This window comes from Vicia villosa, linkage group LG1 (genome assembly GCF_029867415.1).
Source record: "Vicia villosa cultivar HV-30 ecotype Madison, WI linkage group LG1, Vvil1.0, whole genome shotgun sequence".
Lineage (NCBI taxonomy): Eukaryota > Viridiplantae > Streptophyta > Magnoliopsida > Fabales > Fabaceae > Vicia > Vicia villosa.
Window position 1 is genome coordinate 102,565,273 of NC_081180.1, and position 14,780 is coordinate 102,580,052.

At 34.8% G+C, this 14,780-nt stretch overlaps 1 protein-coding gene across 3 annotated transcripts; it reads right to left on the reverse strand.

The window, feature by feature from the left end:
• Positions 1-8,567: 8,567 nt before the first annotated feature.
• On the reverse strand, positions 8,568-14,126 carry LOC131643751 (pumilio homolog 4). Of its 3 annotated transcripts, none has more exons than XM_058914055.1 (12): positions 14,007-14,126; positions 13,712-13,782; positions 12,756-13,439; positions 11,835-12,549; positions 11,137-11,731; positions 10,916-11,057; positions 10,706-10,813; positions 10,046-10,258; positions 9,831-9,941; positions 9,411-9,605; positions 9,084-9,258; positions 8,568-8,993 (listed from the first exon to the last, which is right to left on the reverse strand). In XM_058914055.1, exons 3-12 carry the CDS (start codon positions 13,413-13,415, stop codon positions 8,968-8,970), a joined length of 2,940 nt encoding a protein of 979 aa, XP_058770038.1. In that variant the 5' UTR covers positions 13,416-13,439; positions 13,712-13,782; positions 14,007-14,126; the 3' UTR covers positions 8,568-8,967. The 3 variants fall into 3 exon arrangements, with proteins under 3 accessions (XP_058770038.1, XP_058770041.1, XP_058770040.1); XM_058914058.1 differs by having other exon boundaries at positions 11,835-12,546; positions 14,007-14,092; XM_058914057.1 differs by having other exon boundaries at positions 13,712-13,778; positions 14,007-14,073.
• Between the last annotated feature and the right edge of the window lie 654 nt (positions 14,127-14,780).

Sequence of the window (14,780 nt, forward strand, 5' to 3'; positions counted from 1 at the left end):
AAATTATTTATTTTAAGACATAATTTAATTGACAAATATTATTAAGAGCGAAGATCCATTTTGGTCCCTCACAAAAATTACACAACTCAACTTAATCTCTCACAAAATAAAAACCTGGTTTAATCCCTTATGAAATTTAACTGGACCATATTAGTCCATATGTTAATATTTTTTCAAATCGATTTTTTTCCTACTTTTAAACCTTGACTGAACTACCATGTTGAATTTTATTTTTTATTTTTCATTTTTTAAATACTAAATTAATTTTTAATTTTAATTTCATTTTTAAACAATTTTAATTCAATAATATGAAAAAAGCCAACATTGTTTTTTTTTAAAGAATTGAATCCAAGACTTTTAAACAATATCTTAAACATTTAACAAAAATGACCAATGTGACTGACATAATGTGATTTGAGGAACTTGAAACAAACGTTTAATAAATAAGGGACGAAAGTGAAATATTAACGGTTTTTGATGCTAGGAAACCAAAAATATAAAAAAAATGCTAAAAAAGCATGTTGATTGTCGGAACACACTTCTCATGTTTGACCACTTTACTCGAAGCAACTTTAAGAGCTACTTATCATACATTAAAAATTGGGTTGTTCAAAAAAACCATGAACTTAACCGAACCGAATTGAAGTTAAAATAACTGAACTATTATGTTTGGTTAGTGAACCAAGGCATATTGTACAAACAATTTTAGAACCGAACCAAACCAAAATTGTAATAGAACCGAACCAAAACTAAAACTGAAAAATAATAAAAACAAGTTTAAATTTTTTAAAAAAATTAAAAATAGTTTAACGGTTTGATTCTTTAATAAATGATTCGGTTTAGAAAAAATTAACTTCTAATAGTTCGGTACGATTCAGAACTTCGAAACGGTATTCCAAACCAATGATTATGGTTCGGTTTGGAGTAAATTGAAATGCTAAAAAATGCTAAAAAAGCATGTTGATTGTCGAAACACACTTCTCATGTTTGACCACTTTACTCGAAGCAGCTTTAAGAGCTACTTGTCATACATTAAAAATTGGGTTGTTAAAAAAAAACCATGAACTTAACCGAACCGAACTGAAGTTAAAATAATTGAACCATTATGTTTGGTTAGTGAACCAAAGTATATTGTACAAACAGTTTTAGAACCAAACCAAAATTAAAACTGAACTGAACCAAAATTGTAATAGAACCGAACCAAAACTAAAACTGAAAAAATAATAAAACAAGTTTTAATTTAAAAAAAATTAAAAATAGTTTAATGGTTTGATTCTTTAATAAATGATTCGGTTTAGAAAAAATTAACTTCTAATAGTTCGGTACGATTCAAAACTTCGAAACAGTATACCAAACCAATGATTATGGTTCGGTTTGGAGTAAATTGAAATGCTTCAGTTCAATTGGAGTAAATTTTATCTATGATTTAGTTCAATTCGATTTTCTACCTAAACCATATCATGGAAACCTTAATTAAAACCTTCCGTCTTCGATACTATTAGTGAAGAAACTCCAATTAAATTCACACAAACATGTTCCCTCCTATCTATGCATACACCAGAACATCTAAGTGTGGATCTATTATGATTTACTCTTTGTTTTTTATATTTAAATATATTATATGAACTTAAAAATGTGAATCACGTTATTTAAACTTATAAAAAAGAAAAGAAATAAAACTTTAATCGCATTGGTTACAAAATAAATATTGAGTAAAAGCAGTTATAATAATTGTTTAATTAATGTATATTTTTAGAGTTCGCATTAGACTTCAATAATAGTTGAATCGGTTCTTTGTTGATCCTTTAAATACGGTTCCTACGTGATCCCCGTGTTCTTGGTAACCACTCGTACTAATATTTTAAAATTAAGAACAAATTAGAGTATTAAAAAAAAAATTACATGGTTACTTGCTGTTACATTGTTTTTCATTATAAAAGCTATGCCATTCTATTTTTAAATTTACAAGTCATATATTGTGCTTTAAATTTGTGTGGTTATTTTTTGTTTTCACTTTATAGTTGTCATAAATTTCTTTAAAGGCCAGATATTTGGTTCTATGGAAAAAAAATTCAATCTTTTGTAAAAAATGCTGGTGCACAATGAATAAAGATGATGACAAAGAGAATAATAGAATAACGGCGCAAAAGAGATGAGAGAATAAATGTTGTATTCTACTATTAATGATAGCTATTACAAGGCTATTTATAGAAAAAGAAAATCTTGCCACCTAAGCCCTAAAACAGTAAACTTAGTGAACAAGTCTAAGGTACAAACAGTACAGTACTACAAAATACTAAAGTACCCTTACTACTAAACAACTAAGCTAATGGGACCCAAAATATAACATCTTCTGGTCAACGACATCTTCTGAATAACCATCAGAAGATCATCCCACATCACAACTTCTGATGCTCATCTTCTGAATATTGAATTACTCTTCAATACCATCCCTTAATTCATATTCTTCACTCAAAGCTGACAACGCCAATTCCATCCCTCAAGAGCAGAAATTGATCCGTCTTGATTGCCTTCGTCAGAACATCTGCCATCTGCTTCTAGGTGCTACAGTGCACAACTTCTAATGTTCCATTCTGGACTTGGCTTCTCAAGAAACGATACTTAGTCTCAATATGCTTGCTTCTTCCGTGTAACACCGGATTCTTGGCAAGATTGATTGCAGACTTGTTATCAATCATCAGCTTCAGAGGCTTCTTCACTCTAGTCTTCAGATCTTCTAATAGATTCAGAAGCCACACAGCTTGACATGCAGCTACAGCGCCTGCGATGTACTCAGCTTCACAGGTTGATAGAGCAACAACAGGTTGCTTCTTGGAACTCCAAGAAATAGGACCTCCCAGAAACATGAATAAATATCCAGAAGTACTCCTTCTATCAACTCTGTCTCCACACCAATCAGAATCAGAGTAACTCAATAACTCTGATTCTTCCTTTCTCCCTGAAGGAAACAATATGCCATATTTCAGAGTTCCCTTGACATATCTCGAGATTCTGACAGCAACTTGGTAATGGGACCACTTAGGTTTACTCATGAACCTACTAACCAATCCAACTGCATAGCATATATCAGGCCAGGTATTACACAAATACCTTAGGGAACCAACTAGCTGTTTGAATACCGTAGCATCAACATCTTCACCTTCAGAATCAGAGTTCAACTTCTGATTCGCTTCTGACGGTGTAACAACAGCTTTGCTATTCTCCAGCTTGAATTTCTTCAGAAGTTCTAACTCATACTTCAACTGATACAGAATGATACCATCTTCTGAATACAGAATCTCCATCCCTAGAAAATATGACATTTTCCTAAGGTCTGTAATCTCAAACTCATTCATCAGCACCTTCTTGAACTTCATCAAATCTTATGTACAACTCCCCGTAAGCAATATGTCATCAACATACAGACACAACAGAATCATATTGCTTCCAGAATGTTGCACATAGACTCCATATTCCATCTCACACTTCTGAAACCCTTGCTTCTTGAAAAATGAATCAATTTTCAAATTCCAAGCTCTGGGCGCTTGCTTCAATCCATATAGAGCTTTGTGTAATTTGTACACTATCCCTTCCTTATTCTTTTTCACAAAGCCAGGGGGTTGTTACACATATACCTCCTCTTGTAATGGACCGTTCAGAAATGCAGACTTTACATCCAGATGCATCAAGGACCATCCTCTGTTCGCAGCTAACGCAATCACCAGCCTGATTGTTTCATGTCTAGCTACAGGCGCAAACACCTCAAAGTAATCTAGTCCAGGTTTCTGAAGAAAACCTCTAGCCACTAGCCTCGCTTTGTGTTTACCAACTGATCCATCTGGCTTCAGCTTTACCTTGAAAACCCATCTGACGCTGATGGCTTTCTTCTTCTTTGGAAGTTCTGTCAGCTTCCAAGTCTTGTTTCTTTCTATAGCCTCAAGTTCTTCTTTCATGGCATTCAGCCAGACCTTCTTCTTGAGCGCTTCTTCTATACTCACTGGTTCATAATCTACTAACATGGCGCACTGAATGACCTCTCCTTTTGAGTCAACTTCTGTGTCTTGCAACATGTCAAAATCTGCAAACCTTCTTGGTATAGTTCTGACTCTTTGTGGTCGCTGAGATACTTCAGAGTCAGCTACTCCAGAGTCACCACCTCCATGATCATCTCCAGAAGCTTGTCCTCCAGACCCTATGTCTTCAGAGTTTTCCCTTCCAGAATCATGACTACCACCAGACTCTGGATCATCATCAGAATCTGGATCAGAATCAGATTCTCCATCTGACTCATCTTCAGAAGATGCTTCATCTTCTGACTCGTCTTCAGAAGATTCTTCATCTTCTGACTCTAACTTTTCTTCAAAAGTTATCTCTACATCAGAAGTTGGTTGAGACTCTCTCCAATCCCAAACTTCTGATTCCTTCACAATGACGTCTCTGCTAACTTCAACTTTGTTAGTTTCTGGACAATAGAGCTTGTATGCACCTGTACTGTGGTACCCCACCAATAACATCACTTTGCTTCTATCATCCAGCTTCTTCCTTCTAGCTGCTGGAACGTGTTTGTAGCACACAGAACCAAAAACCTTCAGATGACTAACACTCTGCTTCTCCTTAGTCCACTTCTCTAAAGGAACAATTTCCTTCAGCCTCTTCGTTGGACACCTGTTGAGCACATATGCTGCAGTAGCAACAGCTTCTCCCCATAAATTATGAGGAAGCTTCTTCTCTTTAAGCATACTTCTCGTCATATCAAGCAAAGTACGGTTTCTACGTTCAGCAAGACCATTGTGTTGGGGAGTATAAGGAGCAGTAACTTCATGCTCACTCCCATTATCATCACAGAACTTCTGGAATTCTGTAGAGTTATACTCGCCTCCACCATCCGTTCTGAGAATCTTTATCTTTTGACCACTTTGCTTCTCAGCCTTCACCTTGAACTTCTGGAATTCTGTGAACACCTCAGTCTTAAACTTGATAAGTGTTACCCACGTCATTCTTGTGAACTCATCCACAAAAGACACAAAATACATATTTCCTCCAAGTGAAGGTTCTGGAAATGGTCCACACACATCAGAGTGCACTACTCCCAGAGCATGCTTTGCTCTTGGAGCAACTTCTGATACAAATGGCAATCTGGGTTGTTTGCCTTTCATGCATACCTCACATGACTTCTCAGGCTTCACAATCTTTGGAATGCCATGTACAAGCTTCTTAGAACTTAGATGCCCCAGGCTTCTATAGTTCAAGTGTCCCAACCTCTTCTGCCACAGCTTACTATCACCTTCTGAGCCTTCAGCACTCAGACACTCTGTTTCAGCTGTTTCTACATTCACCTTGAATGTTCTGTTGCATCCCTGTTCAGATTGCATAATCAACTTCTGATTGGAATCATACAACTTCAAGAGGTTGTTCTTCATAACAACTGAGAAACCTTTCTCAATGAGCTGACCCACACTCATCAGGTTGCTTCTGATTCCAGGAACATACCAAACGTCTTTGATCAGAACAGTCTTTCAATTCTTCACTTTGACTTTGACATTTCCCATACCTTCTGCATAAAGATACTTATCATCATCACATATGATCTTTGTCCTCCTTTCAGAGTTAAAGTCTATCAGCCATTGCTTGTTTCCAGTCAGGTGATTTGAACACCCAGTGTCCATATACCACCATTCTGACGAACATCTTTTGTCCGACTTTGAAGCCATCAATAGCACAGGTTCATCATCTGATCCTCCTCTGGCTATATTTGCTTCTTCTGATCTCCTTCCTTTGTTTGCCAAACAGTCTCTAGCAAAATGGCCAAACTGTTTGCAACAGTAACATTGAACTTTCTTCTTATCCTTTCCCTTCTGATATCTCTTCTCATCAGAAGTTGAGGCTTCCTTCTGGAATCTATCACCACGTCTATGCTTCTGGTCGTTCTTGACAAATGAAGCCTTCAGAGCTTGCTCAACTTCTCTCTCAGAAGTTCTTTCAGTCAGACGCAACTCTTGTGCTTCTAAACTGCTTTGCAACTCTTCTATTCTCATGGTTTCCAGATCTTTAGAATGTTCAATAGATACAATAATATAATCAAATTGAGGAGTAAGTGACCTCAATATCTTCTCTATGATTACTTGTTCAGAAAGGGTTTCTCCACAAGCCTTCATCTCATTAGTGATCACAATCACTCTAGAGATATACTCAGAGACTTTCTCATTGTTCTTCATGTTGAGATTCTCATATTGCTTTCTCAAGGATTGAAGCTTCACCTTCTTTACTGATACGTCACCACCGTAACACCTGACCAGTATATCCCACGCCTCCTTAGACGTCTTAGCATCAGAAATCTTCTCAAACACATTCACATCCACACACTGATGGATGAAGAACAACGCCTTTTGATCTCTCTTGTTCGTTTCTCTCTGCGCTTCTCTTTGTTCTTCCGTTGCATCCGCTGCAACCGGAACATATCCTCTAGTGACAAGATCTAAAACATCTTGAGCACCAAATAATACACGCATTTGAATCATCCATCTATTCCAGTTTTTACCATCAAGAACTGGAAGTTTGGTATTCAAGTTGCTTCCACTCATCTTTAAACTTGTGCAGACAAAAACAGATTTCACTCACACTCACACAGTGTTTCCCAACCCACAAACAACCAAGAAAAAATGTGATTCAACACAACTTTGTTTCCCAGAAACAAAATCAATCACACTGTCACACAAACTCACGTTCACTCGTGTTTCCCTGTGTTTGGAACTGGAGCTCTAGATACCAATTGTTGGTGCACAATGAATAAAGACGATGACAAAGAGAATAATAGAATAACGGCGCAAAAGAGATGAAAGAATAAATGTTGTATTCTACTATTAATGATAGCTATTACAAGGCTATTTATAGAAAAAAAAAATCTTGCCACCTAAGCCCTAAAACAGTAAACTTAGTGAACAAGTCTAAGGTACAAACAGTACAGTACTACAAAATACTAAAGTACCCTTACTACTAAACAACTAAGCTAATGGGACCCAAAATATAACATCTTCTGGTCAACGACATCTTCTGAATAACCATCAGAAGATCAGCCCACATCACAACTTCTGATGCTCATCTTCTGAATATTGAATTACTCTTCAATAAAAAAAAGGGTGCACCTTTGATGATAAAATGATTAAGTTATATTAAATTTAGGGTTAATACCCATTTTCACCCGTGCCATATGGGGTTGGTTCGAAAAACCCCTGCAAAAAAAAAAGTTGCAAGAATTCCCCTAACATTTGCAGATTCTTTCGTTTTAAACCTTGTAAAATATTTGTTTTTAAAACCAACCTTGCCATTTGAAGATTCAGTCATTTTGAATCCTATAATCTTGTAGATTATGTCATTTTAAACCCTCTGGAATATGACGGGCAAGGTTGGTTTTACTAAAAAAATAACAATTTACAGGGTTCAAAATGATAGAGTCCTTCAAGTGGCAAGGTTGGTTTCAAAATAAAATTTTTACAAGGTTTAAAACGAGAAAATCTTCAAATGTTAGGGGAATTCTTGCAACTTTTTTTTTGGCAGTGGAATTTTTTGAACCAACCCCATATGGCAGGGGTGAAAATAGGTATTAACCCTTAAATTTAATAACAAAATAGTATGCAACTAAAAAAATTTATAATAATTTGCAAAAAAAATAAATTTATAATAATTAAATTCACATGTAATTTACTTATGTTGACATATACTCTTTATAAGATATAGGTTCTGTTTGGCAAGTCATACTTTAAACTTATAACTTGTAGGTTATAACTTATAAGTTCGTATGATAATAAGAGACTTATTTGGTAATAGTCTTTTTATCATAAGTTTATTGATTATTTTATTAGCTTATAATTTATTTTTCAGACCCTATTTTAAATTGCGTTTTAACTTAAAGCTTATATTTTTTTCTTCCATTAATACCCTTATAAATTTTAATTATTTTAAATGTATATTTAATTATTAATTAAAAAATGTTTTTTAATGTCATTTTACATTTATCAACTAGTTAAACTGTCAATTTTACCAAACACTTTAATTAGCTTATCAATTATCAGTCATCGACCATCAGCTATAAGATATAAGTTATCGACCATCAGCTATAAGATATAAGTTATCGACCATAAACTATAAAAACTATAAGTTATAAGCTAGCTTTACCAAACACTTTAATTAGCTTATCAATTATCGGTCATCGACCATCAGCTATAAGATATAAGTTATCAGCCATAAACTATAAAAACTATAAGTTATAAGCTAGCTTATCACCCAACCACTAATTTTACCGAACAATAACATTTGTAGTATAAATAATATATTATAACGATCAATTTTAATATAATGTTTTTGCTGAACTAAAACAAAATGCTAAAATAAAAAATAAAATTATTATATTTTAAAAGTTATTTCACATGTATATACTCTCAACTCACATAAACTTATCAAGTTCTGATACATAGTGTGATGACAAAAACTGGTTAGTCTTAATCTATGGAAAGAATGGAATGGAGAATTAGTAATAATCACAAAATGCAATAAATGTGCACTCAAGAGAGTTGTAGCATATTATTTACATATATAAAATGAGAGTTTAGAGTCTGATCTAGTGACTCTAGTTACTGCAACTACTTATTTGCATTATTTCCTTTACAGACAATGGACCTCATACATACACAATAAATACACATTGTCCTGACTCTCTAATCTTGACATCCTAAGTTTAACTCTCACTACAGAGATTTTCTTGTCGTAGTAATAAAACCAAACAAAATGAAAAAAAAAAGTAGTTATTCCAGTCACCCGGCTGACCGTGTTTATCTCCAATGCTTTACATAACTATCGCTTGCAGAGGAAATTTCTGATATTAACATCTATTTTGACTGTACAAAAGTAATGTGATGATGACTTCTTGTACTTGAGACTTTCAATTAGGATGCTTGATAGTGTTGTGAGAAATTAGGCCAACAACCCTATGCGCCTTTCTGCAATGCCGAAGGATTTGCAAGAAATCTCAACAATTCAAAATGTAATAAATGGAAAATTATATATGAAAAGAAATTTGTATTCATTACCTCCGGTGGTTATCAATTTCTCCACACGAGAAACTATGTGTTTGCCGTAAGTATATCTCTTTAGGGCATTCAAGTGAACCTTGATGCGAGAAAGGATCAGCTCGAGACTTTGATCATCACAAGTCTCGAGAACTTTTTGCACAACATAATTTCCAAATGGGTCTTTCATCATAGCCTGCATATTGTATGTTGAATATCATTCATTTTGAACTTCTATTTGATAAATGTACAAAACTAAATGTAATTGATAGTTGAATTTTGATTTACAACATATGCAACCTTCAGAATAGTTTTTATCTTTTCTTAGACAATGCAAGGGCGTCATACCTGTAAGGGCTCATTCTCATCAGAGGTACCTAGCATTTCATTCACCAAAATTTGACGTTCTTCAGGAGAGCCAAAAGCCAAGCACTTCTCGATGACATTAGAAGCAAACTTTTGTTGGCTCATCTTAACAATTTGTCCCGCAAGCTTGCTGATAACAATAGTCCGTTCATGTGGTTTACCATGTTCGAGGATGTGCTACAAAAAAAAGTATGGTATAGAAATAGCAATCGGGTTAACAAAAAAATAAGCACAAGAAATAACTAACACGACAAAAAGAAAATTACGAGTGCAAAAATTCATGAAACTACACAGCACATTACAAGTGCAAAAATATAACTCAACAATTGTCAAAGCATAAGCATGAATTGAGTTGCTAATGTACATTACCTTGTAAAATAAACTCATGAAATTGCTATATACCTGAATAACATAGTTTCCATATTGATCCTGTGCTAAGGTGCAGACAGATTGCATGATTTCATCCATGATAATTTCTTGAGTATTTTGATCATCACAATGTTCTAGAACCCTCTGTTAGGATCCATGTGAACTGTTACTTTTCAACTAAATTTCAAAAAGAAATTAAGCTCATTGCTGCACCAATAGAAGGTGACTAACTCGTCCAGTGGTCTAACCTGAATAACTCTGCACCCATAAGGATGAGTAGAAAGTGCAACAACTTGTCCATAAAAAGATGAGATGATAAACTGAATTCTATCTTGAGGGACACACTCTATGCACTTTTGAATAACATGGTTTCCATTTTGGTCACGCACGCATTTCATTATTGCACCACTGAGCTCTGACACCATTTGGCTCTGCTGATCAACATCAACCACCTCCAAGGCCTGTCAATAAATTTATGGAAAGAGTTGAAATATTGCATTCATTTTACAACTTACCAATATTAGTACAGATCAAATAGGAACTAAATCCATTAAATTCTAAAGTCTACAGACCTAAGGATAACTAAACCTTATAAATTTGATGGATACCACTGATATCAAAACAAACTTCAGTACTGCAAAAAGTGTAAAGCAATACATAGAATATTCACATATTCCATTATTTACTTAGTATTTAATCAAGCATGCATCAGTATAAAAAAAGAGCTGACCGAAATATTCATGTTTGATATACAAAAAAGAAGTCACCTTTACCCATAAAAAGAGGCATTGAGATTTGACAAGGACAAACAGACCATCTTATACAAAAATTGAAGATACCAGGTTTTAAGAGTTAGGCATGATTTGGCAAATAGGGAATTATATGAGAATATAAAGCTTGAAATGCACCTTCTGAATCACTCTGCAGCCGTACATTTGCAGACTAAGAGTTAAGACATGACCTGTAAGTTGGTTGGCCAATTCCTTTCTTTGACTATCAGTACCGTGCTCAAAAAACTGTAATATTGCAATGTCAAATGTGAAACTCTAACTAACCAAATAAAAAAAGCACAGTGATAACACTACTCTCAGCATATAGTAAAAAAAGCCTAAATATACTTTCTGTATGACATAATTGCCAAAGACATCAGTCATCAAGGCACGAGCATGAGGAATAATCTCAGGAAATATCTTGGTCTTCTCTTCTACTGAAGCTGTTTCTAATTTCTGCTGAATAAAGCGGCTACCATACTGATCAGTACTGCATTATAGTACAAATTATCAAATCAGACTTCCAGAGCTATGCCACTAGAAACAACAGTGGATGTGCAAAATCATACCTGAACTGTACTGCATGGTCAGTGATATCTGAAAGTTCAAAAGGTTTGGCTTTGTTGTTCTTGAACTCATCCAGCAAGGATGAAGCAAACCTAGCCTCCATGTTATTGCCAATATCAGCATGCCATGAGCTGCCAGAACCTCCCATAGAACTTCTCATCATAGAATTTATGTGTGAGATACGTTCATTCTCGAATAGTGGATTTCCAGATCCGATAGAAGGAAGTGCGGAATTGGCCATCTGCTTTCCTGAATGTGGCATTCCAAGACCATATGGTTGGCTCCCAAATAACCCATGATTAAGAAGACCAGATTTGCTTAGAAGTGGGAGTTCATACAGCTGCTTTTGTTGACTAATAAGTGTTTCAAGATATGCATTCCGAAGTCCCTCTAACTCTCCATGTGAAGCATCAGAGAAATTTCTCATTTGAAAAGGATCGCCAGAACTACTCATCCCATGCATGGGGTAATCAGAACTTTGCTGCATGCATTGGATGATGCGTGGATCCAGTGGGTCTAGAGTTGCAGAATTGAATTCCGAACCCACTTGATTTCCCAATGCCTCTAAATTTTGTCCATCTCTCCGACCCCTCAAAGCTAGAATCAAATAAATGAACAGTTAGATCCAATTAATAATGCTAAACTTCACTGAAGTTAAATTAGTCATTCAAAAACACATTAAAAACACACACACACACACCTGTATCAAGATGATTACTGTACACATTATTCACTTTTGTGTTTGCAGGATATGCACCAGGAACTTGGCCAGTGAAGTCTATATTTGGCAAACTTGTTACATTTCCAGTAGAATGCATATTTGAACGGAGACTAGCAAAAGAAGCAGTTTTTTTCAGTAGATTGACTCGCTCATTTAAACTAAATGTATTCAGCTCCGATGCAAGCTCATTATGTTTGGGCAAATTAGCATTGTTCGGTGTGCTTAACAACACATTAGCATGATTATCAACTTCCATCTGCATCTTAGATTTCAAAAGATTATCTTGTTCTGCACGTCTAACACCTGATAAATTTAATGCTGATAAAGAGGACACCATATCAGCAAGATCGTTAATATTGGAAGAACGACCATTGTGGTTACCCAAGCCAATACCACTTTTCTCAGCAGAGAACACTTCGCTACCCACATGAGGAAGCCCAGATCTAACAGGTCTCCCAATAACGTGTGATTCAGGGGTCGTCGACCTTGACAGAGAAGAGCCCACAGCTGATGAAAAATTGTGAGAATTTACACTGTGGTTCTGAAGTCCGATCAAACCTGGGGTAGAGGCTGATGAACGCAACCCCTCGAAGGACTCGCGATCAACAATGCCAGTTGAAATATCACCAAATGCATTGTGACTTGCTGGACGTGACATATTGCTAGACAAAGCAGGTTGATCAAATCCATCCTGCTAAAGCGTTAACTTCAAATATAAGTGTAATAAAATGCCAATGATAGAACATGAGTTTAATAGGAAATGCTCTGTCAAATTGTTTGCATTATGAAAATGAATAATCTTTTTTCAACTTATTGGTTGGTTATGATAATCATTGGAAATCAAAGTATACAGATGAAAAATCAAGACCACAACAGAAGCAATCAGAATAAATGCATTACCTGAATAATGTCTGAATAACATGTCCTTCTCACACCAAGACCATTTCCTGGCATTCTTGTCATACCATCCATATGTCTATCAAGCATGTGATTTGAACTCTGCCTAGAGAGATTCCGTCCACTGGCTTTCCTCAGCTCCATCAAATCATTTTCGGCCTGTTTTGCTGAAAACTCGGGTTGCATTGAAAACAGCGACGAGCTATCACCATTCGGGGTTGCATTCTTCCTCCAATCCCCAAATCCATCAGTTGAAGAAGACCCACCAACTTGAAACCTTTGTGCAACACGCCAATCTTCTTTTGACAATAACGGTGGGGGCAATCTAGGATTGATACTCTCATGCGAGTAATAATAAGAAAGATACGCCGGATGAGATCGAATCTCATCTTCAGTCAAAATCCCATTATTATTATTATTACTCCTCCCAGCATTATTACCTCCGTAATCAAAGTTCCTCAAACTACCAAAAGCACTCAACGACCCCTCAACTGTCGGAGGCGCACTTCCACTCCTATAAATATCGAAACCACGTTCTCGATTGATATACTGTTGATTACGCTGCTCTTGCAGTATCCTTTCCAGATCACTCTGCAAGGTGTCTTCAATAGTCCTATTCCTCAAATCCAAATTTTGCACATCTACCTTACTCCCACTGGCCATCTCCAATCTTAAACTAGAAGTCACCTAAGAATGCCACAAAAAGTACCCCATTAAAATCAAACAATTAAAAAAACATTTTTTTAGAAAATTAATATAAAAAAAAAACAAAAGCCATGAAATCAAACAAAATATAACAAAACAATGATCATGATTCATTCTCTTTCACTATATCATCAAAAAGCTAAAAATTCATCAAAATTAAGGGCAATAATTACAATTACATCGTACAAACACAGAGTATAAATCAATACAGAAATTTCAATTACGATTAAAAGTAAAAAAATTAAAAAACATACCTTTGAGGCTCCCTCAACAGCTGAAAAGGAACCTTTCCATGAATAAAACAAAATCCGAAATCCGATCCTATCTGAAACAGAAATTGATTAATTCGTTATCGAGATAAGACACGAAAACAACCATTTGCGACAATTAATGCGCAAATCAACACGTAAATTTCGCACATTTCATCATAATTCACGTCATGATTAAAAAAATATATGAATAAATTAATTCAGATTTTAGTTTATTGATTTATATTAGAAATTCTTGCAGGAAAATAATTTTAATAAACAAAAAAGGTGATTATGGTACCGTTTTGAGGAAGCTGAAAATCGTTGGTGTTCTGTTCCGAATCCGAAATAGAACAATTCTGTGAGAGAGGATTTGCAGGGAGATGTCGTGGGTCTAGAAATTGGGCTTTTTCTTTAATGGGCTTTTTATCTTTGGGCTCATTTTTGTTGGGTTTTCTAATTACTAATAACACCACCTTTACTTATATTTCTATTTTTAAGAACTTCCTTTGCTCATACACCCTTTTCTTAAATCTTTCTTAAGGCTATCTCATCAAATCAACATGGATTCGAAACCAAAATTTATCATCCTTGCCAATAATGTTGCAATTATATGATAACATAGAGTTTAGAATATCCAAATTGATATAAACTAAAATGATAAATTGATATTAAAAATGGAAAATCTCACAATTATTATTGGTTTAATTTAATCTATTTTTCTTACTATTTCATATGCTTCAAATGTAAACAATTATATAACGTTTATTTTAAATATATTTTATATAACATTTTACATAAAATATATTATTCTATCATGTTTTTATTATATTAATTAAAAGAAATTTTTACAATTAACACCTCATTTCTTAATATATTTTTTAATTATTTTTCGATTAATTTATTTGTATTTTTAATTGAAAAGTAATAAAGACTGTATTAATTTGTTAAGTACTTTGCTGGAGAATCAGAATTGATCTGAGATTGGGGATTCCGGATGACAACGGTAGACTTGAGCTTCTGGTATAGTGGAAAAGGGAATCGGAATTTGAGCACTCCAACGCTTAAGTCAATA

Bases quoted from the DNA above. Each gene is read 5' to 3' on its own strand.
- LOC131643751 (XM_058914055.1), bottom strand. From the start codon at position 13,415: ATGGCCAGTGGGAGTAAGGTAGATGTGCAAAATTTGGATTTGAGGAAT. The intron at 9,942-10,045 runs GTTAGACCACTG...GGATCCTAACAG, and splicing joins ATGGGTGCAGAGTTATTCAG to AGGGTTCTAGAACATTGTGA. The intron at 9,259-9,410 runs GTATGACGCCCT...TACAATATGCAG, and splicing joins ATGAGAATGAGCCCTTACAG to GCTATGATGAAAGACCCATT.